The sequence below is a fragment of the Loxodonta africana genome, chromosome X (genome assembly GCF_030014295.1).
Source record: "Loxodonta africana isolate mLoxAfr1 chromosome X, mLoxAfr1.hap2, whole genome shotgun sequence".
NCBI classification, from domain to species: domain Eukaryota; kingdom Metazoa; phylum Chordata; class Mammalia; order Proboscidea; family Elephantidae; genus Loxodonta; species Loxodonta africana.
The window spans coordinates 151,544,639-151,567,113 of NC_087369.1; the positions used below are offsets into that span (position 1 = coordinate 151,544,639).

Genomic DNA, 22,475 nt, shown 5'->3' on the forward strand with positions numbered 1-22,475 from the left:
ATAGAGACAGATTAACTTTTTCATTAAAACAAACGTATGTGCCCTCTTCACTCTTCAGGAAATGAGGGAAAAAATGGATGTTTCTATTTCACAATAAAAGGTGAAACCGACACCAGATGCCATAGTCGTCTTCAGGCTGTGGCTTTTCTGGGGGAAGGGTTCCATTTCATTTGTTTGTTTGTTTTTACGATTAGCACAGTAACTTTGTTTGCCAGGATCCTCTGTTACAATGACAACACAACTTCCCCAAATGGTTACCATTTTATCTGAAATTGCCTCTGTGCAGTGTAAATAGCAATCGTGTTCAGACCTAAGATAAATTGGACATCTTTAAAAGTTACTAACCATAGCTTGTAGATCAACCTGTGGATTCCAGTCTGAATCGTACAGTATAACCACATCAGCACTGGCCAAGTTAATTCCGAGACCTCCAGCCCTGGTACTCAGCATGAAGATGAATTTGCAACTATTAGGAGCATTAAAGGTCTCTATTGCCTCCTTTTTTGATTTGTCAAAGGGAACAGGACAAAAGTAGAGAAAAATCAAATTATATTACCAGAGTGCTTAAAAAAACCAATTAAAATTTTAACATGCACACACAAAACCCCACTGTATAATATTCTTCCATCTTCAAAAGTATTTAAGCATCTATTTATCTATATACTATACTATGTGACTACCAGTATAGTCCCAACGTTTAATCCCAACTTCTAAAAGTTTATTTCAATAGAAACGAACTTAGAACAATCACACAGATGGATTTAACTAAGTAAATTATAAATCACTGATTTTAAAACAGTAATAGTGAAAATATTTTAATTGAGTGAGAGCTAAAATATACTTGGGGGGGTAAGATGTCAGAAATCTCTACTTTATTCCCATTAGCTTACAGAGGATTAGTAAAGAAAGTGTAACATAGAAGATCGACCAAGAGAGAAAAAGGTTTAGGAAAGGGAAGAAGAGGAACAGATAAAAGGGAAGGTTTATTTCAGTATTGTGAAAAAAGGGGCAAACAGATAAGTAAGTAATGAGGAAAAATAGGAAGGCAATCCAGGAATATTTAGTAAAGAGTCTTGAAATTAATGGAATGTTGATACCCTTACTATATAGAGATCTCATACAAAATTAATGAGAAAAACCCTAACTCCAATAAAAAATGAGGAAAAAAAAAGACAATTGCACAGAACAAATACAAATGGCTAATAAACACAAGAACAATGCCCAAGGTCATTAGTAATCAAATTAAAACAACACAATACCATTTTTTAAAGATAAAAAAAATGATAATACTCAATGTTGACGAGAGGGCGGTGAGACGGGCACTCTCATACACTGCTGCAGGGAGTGTAAATTGGTACAACCTTTCTGGAAAGCAATTTGGCAATATGCATCAAGAGCCTTAAAAATGTTCATACCCTTTGACCCAGTAATTCCACTTCTAGGAATTTATCCTAAGGAAATAATCAGAGATGTGCAGAAAGATTTATGACAAGGACTTTCATTTTAGCATTATTATATTAGTGAAAAATTGGAAAACAACCTAAATCATCAACAATAGGGGGATAAATTACACATCCGTAGGATGAAATATTACACTAAAATTATTGCCACAAGGATTTCTTTTTACTGACAGAGGGAAATGCAACATACTAAGTAAAACGTAGCAGAATACTGAACTGCACAGATAGTATGATTATCAACTACTCAAGTATGAATACATGAAAAGACTGGCAGGAAATATTATTCTGTATCTTCAAAATTTCCTTCAGCAATCATATACCATTTTTATAATCACAAAATACAGTACTTTTTTTTTTTAATGAATGCAACGGCATGGTCCAAAGTCGCAGGCAGAGAAGATGACCCTCACTGCAGCAGTCAGTATAGCGCGTAGGGGGCAGTACAGAAAGCAGCATGGCGTAGTGAGAGGCGACTTGGTGCAGAGGAAAGAGTGAAACGGTTTTCAGCACAACCTGGGCTTAAATCACAACTCTACTGCTCATTACCTCTGTGATTCAGAGCAAACATTTAACCTCTATGTGCAGTTTCAAAGGGAGAAAACTATACCAACAACTGGGGCTGCTGGGAGAATTCAACTGAATTCAGTAAGTTGTCTAGCTCATAGTTAGGTGCTTGACAAATGCTAGTTCCTTTTTCTATAAAGGAGCAGAGGCCAGTTAAGAAAAGGTTACAGGAACTGAATCAGAGGATGACCAGAGACTTAACTATCTGAATTTACCTGTAATGAAGGGCAAATCTGCAAGCTACTGAGAAAGAATGGTTTATGAAGAGCTGGGAAGCAATTAGGGTAAGGAATCAAATGGGGTCTTCTCCTCACAGGAAGCACAGCTGAAATGATTGTCTGGACAATGACAATGGGAATGCTAGGCATTTCCAAGAAAAAATGAACAGCACTGATTTTGCCATATTTAAAGTCAACATATTTAACGCAGTCTCTGAAGGGAGAACATTATTTGAAGTTTTCAAAATCAGAATAATCCGGGCATAAGTAAAGTCCACAACATTCACGAGCAGAGAGATGAGTGAGAAATCCAAATTGGCTACTCAAGGTCAGAAAGCACCTACTGTTTGCCTCGATATCGTATGCATTCCGGGAAGAAGGATCACCTCAGATGGTACTATATGGCCTATGCTCAATGTGGCCTCAGAGAAACCCATTCTCAGGAATAAAGTAGCAAAAACCCAGCAAAGCTTAAAGTTACCATTTCAGAGAGAGTAAAAAACTATAGTGTAGGACATTTGTGTAAGCTCTGAAATGTCCCCGTATCTGTAATAATTGTTATCATAATTGTTTCCCCATAGTGGTTTAACAGTAAAAGCCTTAATATGAAAAGGGCCTGTGTGTTTGCTGCGAACACTATCCTATACTATAGCCAAGCCCCAGTAAAAAGTGCCACAAAGGACAGAGCGTCCATTGTAGCTAAGTAAGGAGAAGGACACATGCTGAGAGTCCTTGTAGCCTGAGAAAGAGCCCCAAAGCTGAAAGATAAAAGGCCCTGTGTGCAATTTCATGACATGCAGTACGTACTGTACTACAGAGTTTAAAAGTTGTATTCATACCTAACGTATTCAATGATCCTCATAACATTATCCAAAAAGTAGCCCCATAGAATTTCCAAGGAGCACCTGGTGGATTTGAACTGCCGACCCTTTGGTTAGCAGCCATAGCACTTAACCACTATGCCACCAGGTTTCCCATCAAAAAAAAAGTAGCATAGGTATTAATATTATCCTTATATACAGTTAAAGATACTGAAGCTCAGAGAATTAAATGGCTTGCATACGTTACAAAGTAATGGAGTTGGTGCTAAAATTCAGTTCTTCTAAAACCAAGTTCAGTGCACTTTCCACTATACCATAAAATTCTATGATCTTTGCCTAGAGCATAAATACAGACTTAAGACAGAAGCCAAAGACAGAGCCCTGAAAGATCACAGAAAATGGAAAGTAAACAGCAAAGCCTTCAAAAAACATAACAGTGTCTTAAATGGTTTAAAGTGCATTCGACCCATGACATTCATGAGAGAGAGTCTAAAGATCTGTAGGAATCCCCAAATTTGACAAAGATAACTGGGTGGTAAGTAGGCTTACTCACTAGCTTAGTGACTCACAACTGCACACTAACCTTTTAGTGTTTCAAAAACCAAATACATGGTAAACACCTATACCTACACTGGCTCATTTAATTTTTACAAAAACTCTGTAAGATCAAGATTATTCCCTTTACTACATTTTATGTGTCTTCAGAGTTGCCCATAAGCTGGGAAAATCTCAACTCTTAAACTGCACAAATGGCAAGGGTCTACTGTAGGAGGCAAACCAAGAAAAGAAAAGAATACAGAACCAGAGGTCACAGAGTAAGCTGAGAAACAATTAGTAATCCAAAAGGTCAGAGGTAGCAGTGGTTAGAGGAGATAGGGGTCTAAGTGTAGTGTCCTCTAGATAAGTGAGGATGCCTCTGAAGACCTTGGAAAGGATGATTTGTATAGAGTCGGTGGAATGGAAGCCAAATTGAAGATCTAAGAGAGAGAGAGATGGTAGTGAGAAACTCAATGCACCAAGCTAAGGAAAAGGCAAAAGTTCAAAACTACCTATGAACAACACTGCTTAACTGAACTTTGATTTTCGAAGTCTTATTTTCTCTTTCTCACCTCTCTTTCCTCATGCGGGGTTTGTCCATCCAGTCGACAATACTCATAACCACGCCACATGCAATAATCCTCCAAAATGTCCAGTAAACGAGTCATCTGGCTAAAAATGAGAACCCTTGAACCTGAAACATTTCCCCCCAAATAAAAAAAAATGTTATGCAACTTGTGTAAAACTAACGTGAAACTTACAAAAATATGAAAACATTATATGCAACATAAATACACAGCATGTGAGCACTCAACACACACACACACGCACACACCCCACCCTTGGAGGGATGCTAATATAGAATTATGCAGTTGTTGAAGTAGGCATTTTTAAGGTGTTCAACTCCCCCCCGCACATATTGAAATGATTTAAAGGTGGCCTTTACTCTGTCCTGAGGGTGAGTAATGAGTCTATACAATTTCTCAACAGACTACTGCAATAGTCTCAACCAGTCTCCTGTTTCTAGTCTCTCAACCTTAATCGATCCCCTAGACTGCTTCCAGAGTTCTCTTCCCAATGTACTGCTTCCAGAGTTCTCTTCTTAACATACAACTATGACAGTGTCACTTTCCACAGCCATCTTCAATGACTCCTGCCTCATCTTCTAAATTAAGTCCAAACTCCTTTAAGCTTGGCTTAAAAGGTCTTTTGTCATTTGGCCCCATCCCATCTTCCTAGATTCATCAACTGCCCCTCTACCCCAAATGCCACAGCTCCCTCATTCCCTTATTTACACCTCTGATTCTTTGCCCTGGAAAACCCTTTCCCTCCTTTTTCACAGTTTATTCCTACACATTGTCCAGTGCTCACCTCAAATGTCATTTCTGTACAGACTTCCCCAACTCCCAGTTTTTCAACATTTTGTGCATGCCTCTATCAGACCACTTTGCACAACGAACTGCAACTATTTTTTTACACATCTGTCCTCCTCACTACACTGTGAGCTTCTCCAAGGCAGAGGCTGTTGCCTTTTTCACCTGTTTTTTATACCCAGCCCGTAGGACAATTCCTGGCAATCAGTAAGTACTCAATAATGTCTGCTGAACCAGTGAATGAATGATGAATGAATAAGGACAATTTTACTCATACACAAGTCCTTAATATGAATTACATGCAAACGAAAAAAAGAAAGAAATCGCTCACCTTGTTCTTTGAGCCTGGCCAACAGTTTATCCAGAACTAGCATTTTACCACTGTTGATGACAATGTGTTCATCAGTGGTATAAGGTGGACCAGGTTCAGTACCATCAAACAGATATGGATGATTACAACACTTTCGAAGCTGCATCAGAATGTTTAAGAGTCGCATCTTGTCCATCTTGCCAGCAGAATTTAATACATCAATATCTTTCATCAGGATTTTTGTATACCTAAAATTTAAAACGATAATTAATCATCAATTATTAGAAAGGTCAATGCCATAGAGAAGTCTCCCTTTGGTGATCAGCTTAGATTCTCATTTAACGATAAATAGCAAGATTTGACCCGAGACTAACTTTATCAGCAAAAACAAGAAACTAGTAAAGATTTAAACATTTAACTTGGGTGTTGCCTGTAAACTTGTTTCCTCTAGCTTTACTGATTACTAGAAGTTGTTGTCGGCTAGTAATTATTCCATATACAACAACTCATGTTATTGGTTGATAGCTGGTATCCGTCTTTTCCGTCTTTTATTTGAGCTAAAAACAATCCCAATTTCTTATGCCTGTCTTCATAGGTCATTTTTTCTGATCCTGTAACATCATTTTCATTTTCTTTCCTATACCTTCACCCAGGCAAAAACTGACGTACATATACACCTGAATATTAATAATATTCAATTATAATAACAGCCAGCTTGTAATGAGTGCAAGGGCTTGGTATCGTGTCAAGTGCTTTACCTGATTCACCTCATTAAATCATAACAGGTATGTACTAATATTGTCCCCATTTTACAGATGGAAATTCAGGCAGATAAGTGAAGTTAAGCAACTTACTCAGGGCCACAGTAAGGGAAAATCCAGGATTAGATCTTATGTCTGAGTCCAAAGAATATACTCGACCTCTTCTCCGTACTGGCTTTTATTGTAGAGTAATCATTATATATTTTATATATGGTGTAATTTATATAAGCAGTATTTTGCTCCTTTTAGCAGCATTACTACATTACTGGCATGTCCAATTCATGATTCCTTGTGACTCCCCTTGTCAATTTCCTGCTTTGCATGTATTGATCAAACCATCCCAGCTTCTGTTTTTGTTAATATCCACACTAACAGTTTGAATTTTATTATTATAATTTTCATTGATGAAAAAAGCAAGAATAACTAATAAATGTGCCAGTCACATCATCCCCTTTAATCCTGACATCATCCTGTAAGGTAAGTATTATTACCCCTATTTTACAGAAAGGAAACTGAAGTTACACAACTTGCCCAAGCTAAAATGCTATTAAGAGGCAAAGCACAGTGTTCGCACACAGACCTATAAGACCCCACGGTCCACGTTCTTTCCCAAAGATTAAATATTTATCAATTTTCTATTAAAATATCTGAACTACTTAATTTGCATTTAAATATAAAATATATTTTTTGAACTAAACGCATAACTGAACCAGTACAAAGCTAATTTTTAATAAAGCCTTATACACAAATCAATTTTAATGGAAACGAAATAGCTCACCACTCTCGTTGCATCTTACTGAGTCCCAAGTAAATCTTTATTTCCTTTTTAGGAGGCAAGCTCTTCTCTACGTCAGTTTTTATGCGACGTAACAAAAATGGTTTTAAAACCTAAAAAGTGAGCATTTACATAAAAGTTTATAGAATATATAATATTATCAACCACATATTTACACCATAATGTAAAATTTACTTCCCATTACACAATCTGAAAAATGCTAACATCAGTTGCCAACTTTCTCAGTAGAGAAGAACCAAATAATGGCCTATTAGAAAATCAGAATAACAAACCAAACCAAATCCACTGCCATTGAGTCAATTCCAACTCATAGCAACCCTACAGGACAGAGCAGAACTGCCCCATAGGGTTTCCAAGGCTGTAAATCTTTACAGAAGCATACTGCCACGTCTTTCTCCCGAGGAGCAGCTCGTGGATTCAAACCACCCATCTTTCGGTTAGCAATTTAACCACTGCACCACAGGACTCCTCGAAAATCAGAATAGGAGACCTAAGTTAGATAGCCATGATTTGATGACACAAAATGGATTAAAAATCAAGCCAACAAGACTACTGACTATTGAATAAGCACAAAAGAGGCGCTAAAGGAAAAAAATCTGCTGTAATATAAGCTTTTTAAACCTTAGAGGATATCTGAAGTCAAGAGCACGGATCAGAAAGTCTCCAAAAGTGAAGCAGAAATTCAGACCATTTCAAAATGGTTAAGTATATGAATGAGGAGAAAGTGGTTCAGAGTTAAGGAAGATATGGATAAAGAGGGGGAAAAAAATGAAATGATCGGTGTATACCTGGAGGAAAGACTCTATCACAAGGAAATAATAGTGCTGCCATTTATAGAGTACCTATAATGTGCCAGACACTGCACTATGAACTTTACATACAGTACTGAATTCTGATAATAATCTTTGAAGGAAATGTGATTATTCTCATGTCAGTAACTGGACCAAGGTCACTTTGCTAATAAATAGTAAAAGTAGAATTCAAACCAGTAACTCTAAATTCTAAATTCAGCACAATCCCCAAATAGCTGTCAGGAACCTGGGTTGGTTCCTTAACTCTTCTGAGCCCACTTCCTCATTCATTCACCCAAAAAAAAAAAAATTATGGCTATGCCACGCATTTTAAAATGGGGATAGTGATACCTATTTCCAAGGCTACTGTGGGAATTTGTGGCAGTACACATGTCAAGCTTAAGCAAGGTAGACATTCAATAAACTGTAGCTATTATTATTAGAGACATATGGGAAGTAAGAAAAAGGGAAGAATAAGAGAAGGCTTCTGGTTTCGGCCTCTTCAATTTGTTTAAGAGAGATTCTTCAGAGTTTAAACCACTTTTTATACATTTAGGTAAAGTGACTCAGAAGACAGTGGGACATGTATGTCTAGATCTTAGGAGAGAGATTCGGATCTATCATTTTGGGAATTAGCAGTATATTACAGGTGGTCGCTGAAGCAATAGCAGTGGATACCGGGGATAGCATGATGAAAAAGAAAGCCATGCCCTATCACACACTAAACTGAAGGGACAAAGAAAGAGAAGCCCATAAAGTGGGCTGACAGGGAGAGTCAAAGAGGTAAAAGAAAATCTAAGAGAATGGTGTGAAGAAGGCAAGCAGGAAAGAGTTTCAAGCGGGAGGAGTGGTTAATGGTGCCGAATACTGCAGAGAAGTCAAGATACTGACCAAAAGTCTAGTTGTGTTCAGCAACCAGAAAGTCAGTGAAGACATTGTAAGATAAGTTTCAGTCATAAGGAATGGATAGAAGCCAGTCATCAACGGGCTCAAGGATGAATAGAAGATTAAGTTGTGCAGATCAAGAGGATCAACTATTCTTTCAAGAAGCTTAACTGTCAAGGGAAATAGAATCATAACTAGAGAAGGACACAGTGTTGAGGGAGTATTGTTTCCTATGTGTGGGTAGGGATGGGTATGGGTGTGGGTTTATATTTAAGAAGGGAACTATTTGAGCATGTTGAGGGAAAAGAACCAAAACAGAGGAAGAGGTAGAAAATTTAGTCAATAAAAAAATAATAATAATCAATTATGAGGAAAGGTCCATTAAGAAAATAGAAATAGAGGAAATCCAGGGTTTTCATGGAAAAATTAGCCACTAACAAGAGAAAGGCTGCCTCTTCCATCGAGACCAAAAGTAGCACAGACACAGATATCCTTGGAAGATGAGGCAGAAAACTGAAGGCGTTCCTTAAACACTATTTCCTCTTTGAAAAAGGAATGGTGTTATCTGCTGAGAGAGAAGGGCAGGGGATAACTGGGATTGGAGAGATTGGGGCAGGTCTGAAACAGCTGTTGTAGGAAACGAGAAAGTGTAGAAGGCCATGCTGAAGGACAACGAACACCATGAAGATAAGTTTAGTCAGAGACCATGAGCAGCCCCAGCGCAGAGAAGGTCACTCTGCTAGTAAATAGTAAAAAAGGAAAACTTAAACCCAGAAGACGGAAAGATCATTATATTATTCCATTTTATGGTTTTCCAGGGCAAGTATGGAAGATGGACAAGGGAACAGGGGAGTTGGGGAGTTAGGGAGTATTGGCGAAACAATGGTTCAAGTGATAGAAAATGGGCTCAAGGCTGGATACAGAAAAAATTAACAACAGAAATGGGCTGATGGATGGGGAGGAAAAAGAGGGGTCCAGGGACTGGAGATCTCTGTAAGGTAAAAGAATAGGTACAGAAGGAGTAACATGACTGAAGGAGCTAGAAGGATATAAAAACCAGTTGCCGTTGAGTCCACATCAACTCATGGCGACCCCCATGTGTGTCAGAGTGGAACTGTGCTCCACAGGGTTTTCAATGGCTGATTTTTCAGAAGTAGTTTGCCAGGCCTTTCTTCTGTGGTGCCCTCTAAGTGGACTCAAACCTCCAACCTTTAGGTTAGCAGCCAAGCACTTAACCATCTGCACCACCCGGGGACTCCAGAAGGGTATAAAAGGTTGTTATCAAAGAATGGAAAATTGGTGTTCAATGAATGTGAGGTAGTGTTGAGTAGATGATGGTGAAGATAATGGGCGCAGGGTGGACTTGCAAGATAGCTTGGGCCTCAAAAGAAGAGTTTTATGTATGACAGTGGAGAAGCAGTACTTCAGAATGGCACTGGGGTACTACAAGAATACTGACTCCATCTCGAGGGCCTGTGGGGCAAGGAGAATGGAGAGCCTCTACAGGAAGAGAATATCCATGGAGGAGGGGCAAGGTAACAACAACAACAAAAAATGCTGCCCGCATTCCTTGGCTCGTGGTCTTCTCCCATCTTCAAAGCCAGCAACAGCCGGTTGAGTCTTTCTCATATGACATCACTCTGAATCTGACTCGCCTGCCTCCCTCTTTCACTTATAAGGACCCTTGTGATTACACTAAGGAGCCCTGGTGGCACAGTGGTTAAGCACTGGGCTGCTAACAGAAAAGTCGGTAGTCTGAACCCACCAGTGGCTCCACAGGAGAAAGATGTAGCAGCCTGCTTCCGTAAAGATCACAGCCCTGGAAACTCGTCCTATATGATCGATATGAGTCAGAATTCAACTTGATGGCAGCGGGTTTGGTTTCTGGTTTTATACAGAGGCTGAGGATATAACAGTGATTCTATAGCTGTCTATTTTCTGGCTCAGTTATATATAATTGATTACTGAATTTTCTTGTTGACTATTTTTTTGTTTATTACTTACAGCGTGAAGTCTTTCCACAAGTTTTTGATCACCAAGACAATTCTTAGTATCAAACCAAGAATCAAAGTCCTGTGAAGGGAAGGGGGTGGAAATTCTGCAATAAGTGCACAGGCTTGTTAATGAACTTCGTACCTACAAATTTTTATACAACTAACCTTGAAAAAAATTCATTTTAAAGGAATTTTCAAAAATCATTGTGAGGGCCAATATTAGCTACTTTCAAAAATAGATAAAAAAAAAAACACTGGAGCAGGTAACAAAATGTTTTGAAATTCTCTCAGCCATTTTTTTTTCTTAAAGGGCATTTATTAGACTTCCCCGTACCATAATAACATTATATCTACTTAAAAAGATTAGGAGCAAGAATATAAAATTGAAGACATACAATGTTAATGAAAATATTAATCTTACTGATCAATAAAAACAAACAAAAGCAAGATAAGGTATACAAACCAACAGACAGCTGCATTTGGTATTTTTATTATTTCAATTAATAAGAGTAGTGGGGCAAAGCAATCTCCGAAGTCCTTATATCATTCAATGCAGTTAGCTATCCCAACATAACCTTGTGTTAACGACAGAAACAATATAAATCCTACATTTACAACATACTTTGTTCTGTGAATCAAATGTGAATGCCGACAATAAGCAAAGATCTTTTCAAAGACATTTAGCGCACCCGCCAAACTAGTGTTCAGTAATATATTTCAAATCTTGGCAAGACAATGAAACTGTTGAATGCACTGTTACTAACCTGGCCTATCTCATATCACAAGTTGTAGAAGCAATGTGATATGAGCAAGTTTAACAGACAGGCTAATCTCAAAGGAGAAAAAAAAAAAGATTTCTCTAAATAATCCCTATTTTTTAATTTTGTACTTTTAAGAACTCTTTCCTGAGCAAACCACAACGTACAAAGAGTTACAAATGAAAATGAACTATGAATTTCAATCTACATCATATGCTTTAAAAACAAGTGTCCGTGAACATTAGAAAATTATACTTAAAACATACAACTTAAACTTACATCTGCCGAATTAAAGACATCAGGCAACAAAAAGTTGAGTAATGCCCAGAGTTCATGCAGGTTATTCTGCAAAGGCGTTCCAGTTAGGAGCAAACGGTTAGTTGACTTGAACTCACGAACAATCTCTGAAAGCTAGAAAAAAATAGTTAGATATTAACATGCTCTTACTATTAGAACATTCAACATTTAGTTCGACTTTATCCAACCAACATTATTTTTTTCAAATAAAATAAAAACTTGAAAATTACTTTTATATGGAAAAACATCCCAATTCAGATTACATTGCTGCACTGAAGCACAACTATGCAAAATATTCTAGGCACTTCTACACTGAAAAAAAGATAGATCACATTCATACCTGAGACCCCGAGACCCTCCCGCCTTATCTCAAAAAATGGATTTTCTCCAACTTAGGTCTATCGAAAACAGTGCAGACCTTCTCCATGGAACCCAGGACAGTCACTTTATACGATAATGTTCCCTTCTCCCAACCAACCATGTTCATCTACATGCCTAGCCAAGTTCTAACTCGGCCTGGTCACAATTTTTAAGCACCAAAATTGAGCCCATTTTCCCCTATACCTTATATTAACTTCGGAAATATAAGACCACAAAAATTAAGATACCCAAAAAATCGTAAAATAGCAGCAATCTTATCAATAAAAATGCATTTGTATAATGCTTTTAAACAAGCAATTCTTTAACATGCGTCCTCTTATCAGGTATTAGTTCCAATTTGAAATTAGTATGATCCACCTGGTGGTTTTGCTCCAGTTCTGTCCCTGTTTCTCCCAAAGTAGCCCAGTGATCCAAAGAGAGGTTCATCATAATAATTGAAGCTTTTCCTACTGTCGATGGAGTTGAATGGCAAGAAATATTGATATTTTTCAATGTTAACACCACACTCTAATTCACACAAGTCAGATAATTCCAGAAAATCTTTTTTTCTAATCCATATGAATACACATAAGGCAGCTCCTCAATTAAAAAATAAGTCAGTGCAAATGATATTTGTGCACCAAATATGTAGAACAATATTAAAATACTATAGCATAAAAGAATTAGACTGTAGCAAGAGGTATAACAAATAAGCACCTAGGTTTCTCTACATTAGCAACTGTGCTCAATTTTTATTTGTCTTGTACTCAATAACTTAAAAGTTAAAACCATTTTAAAAACCGACTTTCATTCGTACTCCATGAATAAAATCACAACCTTCCATCACTTTATTATTCTGAATATACAGATGTGAAGAAGCAGACCCAGTAATGAAAAGAAAACTTTAATAAAGATGTTGAGAATTGGCTTACCTTAGATTTTTCATTCTTTATTCTGTGAGCTTCATCAATGACTAGATATCGCCAATGAAACTTTTTGAATACAGATTTTTCTTTAATCACCATCTCATAAGAAGTAACACAAACATCCCACTCTCCTGGCATCATTTCATCACGAATAAAAGCAGTCTAAGGCAAAATAAAGTTCCTTATGTTAGAAAAGGCTGGCAAGATGATCATGGAACTAAGTGTCAAGAGAATATTAACAGTTCTAAGAGACCTGGTGGCGCAATGGATGAAGAACTTGGCTGCTAACCAAAAGGTTGGCAGTTCAAATCCATCCACCAGCCGCTCTGCAGGAGAAAAATGTGGCAGGCAGTCTGCTTCCGTAAAGATATACAGCCTTGGAAATTCTACCCTGTCCTATAGGGTCACTATCAGTTGGAATCGATTTGATGGCAGCGGGTTTGGCTTTGTTTTGGGAAGAGACTGAGCATCATTTAGTTTCATCCATTTCAGAGATGAGAAAACTGAGGCCCAAAGATACCTTGGGTGTGGTGGCCAATTATCTGGATGACATGTTAATATGTTCATCAACAGAAGGGAAGCAAAGGATTCTTTTACATAAGTATAGCACATTCCATGAACTGAAAAAATGTTCGTATCACCAGAAGATCATGAAATTATGATGCTCTGTCTTCATACCACAAGGGGTCCAAAAGGACAATAGGCAAAGTAACTGCTTTCTGAATAACACTTTCTTACCAAGACCCAAACATTACCAACATAATATAGTTTCAACAACTAGAAGGTACTCAATGTATACATGAGTGATTACAACCCTTTGAAATTTCTTGTAAGTTCCTTCTCTTCATAGCAGGGATGAGTTATACACATTGTTAAGGGGTCAGGAAAGTCCATTCATGTTTCCGTGAAGTTTCTGGCATTATTATGAGGCTACAAATGGGGCTTGCTCTGTTTAGTACAGGAGGCTATTTAAAACTGGGTCATACTATTTAAAACTATTTTTTAAATCTTCACAGGCAGTGGACAACATGATAGCCAAAGCTGACAATGAACATTTTAACTTGCACAGACTGAATTCCAGGTGTTATGGGTCAAAATAAAACCATGAAAGTTACTGGGGAGCATCAAAATCTATATTGAAAAAGGGCTGATTAGTATGGTAAATCTAAAATTAAAATGCCTAAATAAAAGTTACTGTTCAAAGTCTTTTTTCATAAATTCACAGGTATGCAATCAAACATACTGTGGACTTACTCAACAAATATTAACTGACTGCCTACTATGTAAAAGAGGATCACCTGGACCAAAGTAGACACCAGAAAAAAGGCCTCTGTAGAGATCTCAGTTGTACCCTGGGAAGAGGTCGTATTTTAAAAAGTTACTTTAAGATATTAGAGACTAAGAGACAAAATAAAGAGAGCCAGGGTGCCAGACCCCACTTGGTCCTGTTAACACTTTATCCTTGTTTGATTGGGGAAATACTCAGTTTCATGGTTCCACCTACAAGTTTCATGAAGCATATGCATACTTTTTAATTTAAATTTGCTCTATTTTAAAATTTTTGTAACTACTTGATAGATTCAGAGTTAAATATCTTAACGGAACACTACCTTCCTGTTGCCATCGAGTCAATGCCGACTCATATCGACTCTACAGGACAGGGTCAAACCGCCCCAGAGGGTTTCCAGGACTGTAGTCGCCATAGAAGCAGACTGCCACGTCTTTCTCCCGAGGAGCAGCTGGTGGGTTGGAACCACCACACCTTTCAATTGGCAGCCAAGTGTTTTTACCACTGAACCACCAGGGTTCTCCTAACAGAACACTAAAGGTCACATAATCCAAAAGTTCTCATTTTATAGGTGTCAAAATTAAGGCCCTTTGAGACTCACTCAACATCAGTCTGTAGCAAAGCCAGAGCTAAACCCCAGATCTCCTAATTCCATGTCCACTATCTCTGAGCCCTCTGGGACAGAAAAGAAATGGACCATACGACCATGTTTGGGAATCACACCTCTGTATATTTTAGGACTACATTAGTATCAGATAGGCTCAAGAGTATCTTTAGTAATTTTCCAACTCAATTAAATATGTATCCTAGCCTACCTCAGATATTTTATTACTAAAATATTGACCTCATGAAATGTTTACAGAAGGCCAAGAAAATAGAAAGACCCACTATATCTATCCCATGTGGTGCCACGGTTCAAATTTATCCAAAACGATCTGGAATTTCTGTAAACATACCAACATCGATCTCTAAGTATTTAATATATTAATTATTTAAACCACCATGATACAATTTGGAACACTACATTTCAAACTTTTTGACCATGGCCCACAGTAAAAATACATTTAATATATTTTATGTTGCAATCCAGTGCATATAGAAATAGGTAACTTATAAGCTTCTCAAAATAGTACTTATTCTTATTACATATGAAATGCTCTGCTATTTTCAATTCTGTTCTATTTTATTGTTTTAAGCAATAATTATCACCATTCACTAAGCTGAATTCACAACCCATCAATGGGTGGCAACCCACAATCTGAAAAACACTGACTTTGAAGACTGGTTTTCAAATTTAATTTTCAAGCTGCCAGAATCCCACCCTCCCACATGATAAAGATAAGGTAGTCGCAAGCATATCCACTCTTTCTTTAAAACTCCCAGAGATACTTGATGAAGTCCTTGGATTCTATATGATACCATTAAAAGCCACAGATTTACCTTTTTATTGGGGCATTATGAAAACACAAGCCTAGATATTTTTCTGTTCATAATCTTAAGAAATAATTTTAGCAAAAGATCAATACTTTAAAAATGCCAAGTATTATGAGGAGTGATATTATATTAAACAACAGCAGTGACCAGAAAGAGTTCTAAGTGACTAACTTGCTACTGAGAAATACCAGGCATAGGAAGAATCAAGCCTGTAATTCTAAATTTATGAGTTCAGTATCTCAATATGGAAATTATTTATAAGTTAAATTTAAATAAATTTAAGTAATTTTTCTTCAAGCAAAATGAGGAGGATAAAATTACATAATTCATTATGTTACCATTCTTTAGAGGGTATTTTTTGAAAACCTATCTAAATATGTAAAAGAGAATAAATCTTTCAACTATGTTCTCTAGAAGCAAAATAAGGATGAAGTTTAATAATATGCCTTCTAAGCTGATTATTCATTTTGGTATTTTTGCATAATTTATTATTTTTAGATTAATTCTACAGTCCTAAAACAATTATAGCCTTTAAGAGACTAGGATTGACAAAAGCCTAGAGTTTCTAATATTATCTGAGAATGTATACAGACACGTATTTTTCCTTTCAAAGACCAAATCTGAAAGCTGTGACTATCTATGCACAAACAAAAAACACAAGGATCTCTGTACATACGGAAGAGGTTTCTTGTGTGTGTGTGTGCGCGCGCGCGCAAGTGCACAAGTGAAAGTCAAAAATTAAAAAAAAAATGTAGCCATGCAAATTTATATATTTTGGGCTTCAAAACAGCACAAATGACAGTGTCACCAATAAGCTATATTGTTCATAAGGCAATTTTTTAAAAATAAGAAGTCACTTAAAAGTGCAATTCAAAAATGCTTAGGTTAAATGAGCTAATTAAAAGTAAATGCGGATAAAAGCATAATAGCGGTTTGTCCGTTACTAATAGGGAACACATCTACCTCATAGGAAGGTTGTGAGAAGAAAATACATGCAAAGCACTCACAACGGAGCCTAGCATAAAGTAAGCACAACTTCAGTGTTATTTATCAGTAGTAGTAGTAATCAGCTTAAATGTATTTTATAGCAACAGTATGTTAATTTAAACAACTTCAGAAAACATTTCTTGAATAACTTGTTTAACTCATTTTGCACTTACTCTTGCATCCTTGTCTCCAACGAAACAGATAACACGGAGAGATGGGACCCACCGTTTAAACTCATTCATCCAGTTGTGTAAAGTAGACTTTGGAACCAAAACCATGTGAGGTCCAGGAATGTTTCGGTAGTGTTTCAGGTAACCAAGCAAAGCAATCGTTTGTAAAGTCTTACCAAGACCCTGCATTATCATCACAAAGGGGAAAATCCATACATGTTTATTCTTGAATGAAGCATTCTGTTAGTAACAACGTTCGTTACAAAAGATATTTGCCAACTAGCTCACATAGGGAATTATGTTCCTGCCAATGAACAGTTAAAAGGCCTTTTTTTTTTTTAACATGAATAGCCACTCCAATTCAATACAGACCGCCGAGCACAAAAAGAAACCAGGAACTATTGCAGACAGTTGCTCAACAAAGATATTTTTATTCCTGAAAGAGCCAGCAATCTACTATATAATTTTATCTACTAGTAGCAAAATGAAGAATTTTTTTGTGTGTATTTCACAATGACAGATTTCCTTTACCAAACTGCTTAGATATTGGTCTTTCTTTCCCATTGTCCCCAACAGTATTATAGCCCAGGCATTAAATATTTAGACTATGTGTCTCAAGGGGCTCGTGGCTCCATACTTGCACCTCATGCTCTTAAGGACCTAAGGAACCGTAAAAGAACAGGACTTTGCAGCCAGAAAGGGCCTAAGAGATCACCTAGTCCAGTGGACTTTTTTTTTTTAATAATATATTGGACACCCGTGAACCCACGACCTAACTCACAGGAAAGGGAACTATGTCCTATGCTTTCTGGTTTAATCTTTATGTATGAGCTAGATTTCCTTTCATAAACCTAAGCTCCAAGCTCTTTGTATTGGGTTTATTCTATTTCATATTCCCCTAAATGAGATGGTTTTTATAGACACTGTGCATCCAAAACCTGAAAACGTTCATACTCCTTAACCAAGTAATTTCACTTCTAGGAATCTTATGGAAATAATCTGAGCAGTGCATAAAAACTAAATGACAAATTTTTTCACAACAGCATTATTTACACATCAAGCAATCCAAAAAACTGGTGATAAGGGAAGGTGAATAAAATGATGATACCTCCCTAGGATTAGTTTTTATGCAACCATTATTTTCATAAAAATGTTTTTTAATTATGTGGAAAAGACGTATGGATGCGAAGAAATCAGAATACAAAATTACGTATATATACACACACAGTATAGTCTCACTATGTAAAATAAATACAGGGGGAAAAAGAGGAGGGGGTTAGAAGCTGGCGAAATGGACACGAAAAGAGAGAGTGGAGGGAGAGAGCGGGGCTGTCTCATTAGGGGGAGAGTAATTGGGAGTGTGTAGCAAGGTGTATATGGGTTTTTGTGTGAGACTGACTTAATTTGTAAACTTTCACTTAAAGAACAATAAAAATTATTTAAAAAAATAAAGAACAAGAAAAAATGTTAACTGTAGTTATTTCTAGGTAGAATTATAATTTGCTTTTAATTTTCTTTATTTTTTCTAAATTTTCTACAATCCTTAAAGTGTTTTTCCCTTTGTTTGTAATAAAAATACATCTGGTATGAGCATAAATTCAACCCTAAGAACCTTTAGTTCCTTCATGTTTAGACAGGCTACAGTCAAAAGGAGCTTGGGGCAAATAGCCCTGGTCCTTCTGTTGGCCAAGTAACCAAGCTACTGCCCCTCTGGGCTGATTGTAGGCTTCAACCGAGAATACACAGATATGAGGAGCTACAAACCCTTGATTTAAATGACACCCTGCCACACACCTGACAGTTGTTCAGCCAGGGATGAGTACTACCTATGGGACTGACTACCATACTAGATGATATAGGGCATATATAGTGATATGGCTCCAGAGGCACATGAATATGAATACCCCTAGGTTGTATGGATTGAGAGCTTCCCCTGCCCCTCTCTTCAATCCTATACTATTCATTTGGTCTTAAAATATCCATCTAGGCCTTCATATACTCCCCTTATCAGCTGAAGCAGTGTCTTATATGGCCTTACTTTTTGTTGTCTTTGGTCATTTTATTTACATGCCCATGATTCCTCAATTTACTTCCCAAACCCCACTTGGCACTCTACTGTATCCAGAGTCAATATTGTTCTTTACTTTTTTGTTCCTTATTCCATCTAATCACTTTGTGACTGTTCACAAAACCAGGTGTTATTTTCATTCATGCATTCCTTCATGCACTCATTCATTCATTCATTCATTGTTTGGTTTATATACCCCGCCTCATTCCCAAAATGATTTCAAGTAGCCTACAGTGAAAACATGGAACAGAAATTGATGGTAAAATAGAAATAAAGAGGGACTAAGGCAAGTAAGTAAGGCTAGAAAGAAAAGAACGGGAAAGAACACAATGGGCAGACCATTAAGGGTTACACAGATGCTCCATTTTGACATAATTTGGCTCTGAGCTCCCTGGAAGCCAAAGCATAAAGGAAAACAAAAATTCAAGGAGGTTTTGGGTATCATTTAAGGAAATCTCAATAAGAATTCTGTGGCCTGTAAAATTATACGTTCTAGAGGCTCCTAAACAATTCTAGACATTACAAATATCTTTTTCATTATAATAGCTAAATGAAACAACTTAGCCTCCAGGCATGGGGGGGCAGGTCAGCTCAGGCATCTCAAATTTACCTAAAAAATTACTGATAACTGAGAATGTGTTTTTAGCTACAATCTTCTTACCATTTCATCAGCCAAAATACCATTGACACCATTTTCATACAAAGAGATCAACCAGTTCAATCCCCGAATCTGATAATCTCTTAGCGGGCCTCCTTTCACATCTGGGGGGTAGAAAAAAATAAATCAAGTACGTCTCACACTATTGTTAATTCAATCAAGTAAAATTTTTCTAAAACCAAATTGAAAACAAAATCCCCACAAGTAATGAAATACTTACAAGAAGGCGACACCTCAAATCTAACACACACATTAGATGTTTTCCGACTCTCGGACAGTAGCTCTTCATCTTCTTCTTGCTCTGTGCGCCTGTGGCGGTAGCTGGAAGGAAAAAAGGAATACCTTCATACTCAATCCAAATGCTAAGGTGCTGAATGAGTTATCTAGGATCTTTCTTGGAATTTGGTAGAACCAGTCTACATTTTTACTCATTGGCTTCTAGTGAGAAAGAAATACTGTTGCTTCCAAAACATAGTTTCACTGACAGTGACTTATTTTTTTTTTAATATAAAGTTATACTGAACAAGTGAAGAGTGAAAGAGTCATGAGTGGAGGGGAAGAGAGGGAAGGGAGGGAAGGAGAGAAGAAAGGAGACAGAAAGATGCCAACATACTCTCCAGCAGAAATTAAGCTCTGCTTTTCATCTTTCTTCACTCGAGGACGCCCCAATTTCAAGTTCAGCGGAGATGTTGGAGATTTTTGTGCTGCAGGTTGAATGAAATGTGCAAAGAGTTCTGTCTGCTTCAGGAGAAATTCAAATCTCTTGGCTCGGTCTGCTTTCTAATGTGCAAAACAAAAAGTCAAAAAAATCACTCAGCATTTGCTTACAAATACTTTTGTTAAACAAGCACTTACTTCGTACTATGCACTGTTCTAAGCACCTTAAACATGCTAACTCAGTTAATTCTCTTAACAAACCTATGAGCTTGGTACTAGTATCACCCCCATTTTACAAAATGATAAAATTGAGGCACAGAGAGGGTAAGTAACTTGACCAAGGTCCTACAACTAGTAAGTAGCAGAATTTGAAAAGGGTGTTTTCAAATACTTTGAACAGAAGCCAAAGGACCTGACAGACTTAGCAAATGCCTCAATAAGAAATACCCTTCTTAAAGGGTTGGGGTCCAAAAGTAAATTCTCCTTCCATACCATGATGCTTTTCTTTTCTTAAATAGTAACAAAACTAAGCATCGAAAAATGTATCTTAAAAACAGAAATGAAAGTTATCGACTATGATACATACGTACCATAAACTAAGCTGAATCTAGAAGTCATTAAAATCTTAGACTACAGTGTCACCTTCTCTCCAAATATTTTCAATGTGATGCCACAATAATATAACAAACATTCCTCGCCTCAATTTTTAGATCACTGTAATTATATCTTAGGCTAAGTTTCTCCCCAAAGCGAGTGGGATTTGGGGAAAAGAAGTACACACATGCACATGCACACGTGTGTAGAGTTAATAATGAAGTAGTTAATATGATAATATAATATATTAACTACTAAAAGTGGACACATATTACAATTTCTCAGTAATTTTTAAAAGGGTATATAACTTATACCAGATAAGTTCAATGAAAATTTCTTCTTAACTGAAACATCTAGAAAGATCAACAGATACACATCATTCTAAATTAAGAGAAAAAATGAGGATGATCTTTTAACTCCATGTAACTTTCTGACCACAGGGTAGAGAAAATTTGATTGCAAATGAAAGATGCGTAATTAATAACACCAAGAACTTACAGAAGAGTTCGTTAACATAAATACGAGAGTTAGACAAATATATTCAGAACACTAGCTGGAAGGAGGACAAAAACTTTCCATTTTATGTTATCCTCACTGGAATGTTGTTTAAACGTTGTCCTCGTGTGCCTTTGAGTGAATTCTGATTCACAGCAACCCCATGTGACAAAGGAGAACTGCCCCATAGGGTTTTCTAGGCTGTTATGGGAGAGATTGCCAGATCTTTCTCCCACGGAGCCACTGGGTGGGTTCAATCTGTCAACCTTTAGGTTAGCAGCTTAGTGCTTAACTGTTGCAACACCAGGGTTCTTCAATGTCTACATCAGATGTGGCCTTGAACATTAAAGCATGGAATGTTGTAGAACAGTTACCAACAACCAAAAATTGTACTTCACCTCTACTTAATGTTTATGCTATTACTACAAAAACAACCTCAGGAAAAAAATCAGCTCCAACAAGCTGTAACTTCTCACTTGAGTTAATCAAGTTCACTGGTTTTGAAAGATCCCAGGGCATAAAAGTCTAGTTAAAATACAGATTCTTGTGACTAAAATTTAAATAATCAAATGTATAGCAAAGCAGTATGTATGCATAACTAAGGTTAAAAAAGGTTACACTGCTTAAATATGTAATATTTTCATGCACTGGGCAAATAGGCTTCCTTTAAGAAAGTGTACTGTCATATTACATGTTTTATAATGTGTAGTATTCAGTCAGATATTCATTCATATATCCAAAGCAAGAAGGAGAAAGGAAGCAGGTCACAAAGCAGGATTGATATTGCCACTGAAATTTTCACTTGGTGGATAAAATATTTCTAACACAAAACACCTTATTTTGGTTTAAAGAGCACTGAACTAAAAGACCTGGTTTCTAGTCCCAACTATTCCATATAGCTTTTCTGATCCTTTATTTCATCTGAAAATGAGGAGATTCATTTATTCAACAAAAATCTATGATGATGGATTATATAGTTACTTTCTAATTCTAAAATCTGCAACTCTATTACATTATACATACACATGTATTTTTTCATCTCTCACATCTCTATAAAACTTAACTACAGCATTCACTATTCTACCCAAGAATATATTTACCATTTTCTCTTCATATTCTGGGTCAATTTCCTTTTCAGATTTAGAAGCTTTAGCAGCAAGTTTGAGTTGAAATGGAGCAGCACTTTTCTACAAATCCAAAATAAATAAATTATCAAATTGCAAAGTCTAAAAAATGGTCAGCCTTCTCAATTGAAGAAAGTAAAAAGTATAGA

The 22,475-nt window shown here is 36.8% G+C and overlaps 1 protein-coding gene across 3 annotated transcripts in view; it reads right to left on the reverse strand.

Annotated features, from left to right (window-relative positions):
* The window catches only part of SMARCA1 (SWI/SNF related, matrix associated, actin dependent regulator of chromatin, subfamily a, member 1), a 69,262-nt gene that overhangs the window by 41,707 nt on the left and 5,080 nt on the right, over window positions 1–22,475 (reverse strand). Inside the window, exons 2-14 of one of the 3 annotated variants that reach the window (XM_064277565.1) lie at window positions 22,303–22,389; window positions 20,070–20,236; window positions 19,677–19,777; window positions 19,460–19,560; window positions 16,734–16,913; window positions 12,858–13,013; window positions 11,548–11,679; window positions 10,521–10,589; window positions 6,823–6,932; window positions 5,305–5,531; window positions 4,173–4,294; window positions 1,416–1,451; window positions 346–498 (exon numbers count right to left, since the gene is read on the reverse strand). In XM_064277565.1, coding sequence (XP_064133635.1) covers window positions 346–498; window positions 1,416–1,451; window positions 4,173–4,294; window positions 5,305–5,531; window positions 6,823–6,932; window positions 10,521–10,589; window positions 11,548–11,679; window positions 12,858–13,013; window positions 16,734–16,913; window positions 19,460–19,560; window positions 19,677–19,777; window positions 20,070–20,236; window positions 22,303–22,389 — 1,641 coding nt within the window. The remainder of the gene's footprint in view (window positions 1–345; window positions 499–1,415; window positions 1,452–4,172; window positions 4,295–5,304; window positions 5,532–6,822; window positions 6,933–10,520; window positions 10,590–11,547; window positions 11,680–12,857; window positions 13,014–16,733; window positions 16,914–19,459; window positions 19,561–19,676; window positions 19,778–20,069; window positions 20,237–22,302; window positions 22,390–22,475) is intronic. The other 2 variants (XM_064277566.1, XM_064277567.1) reach the window with 2 other exon arrangements.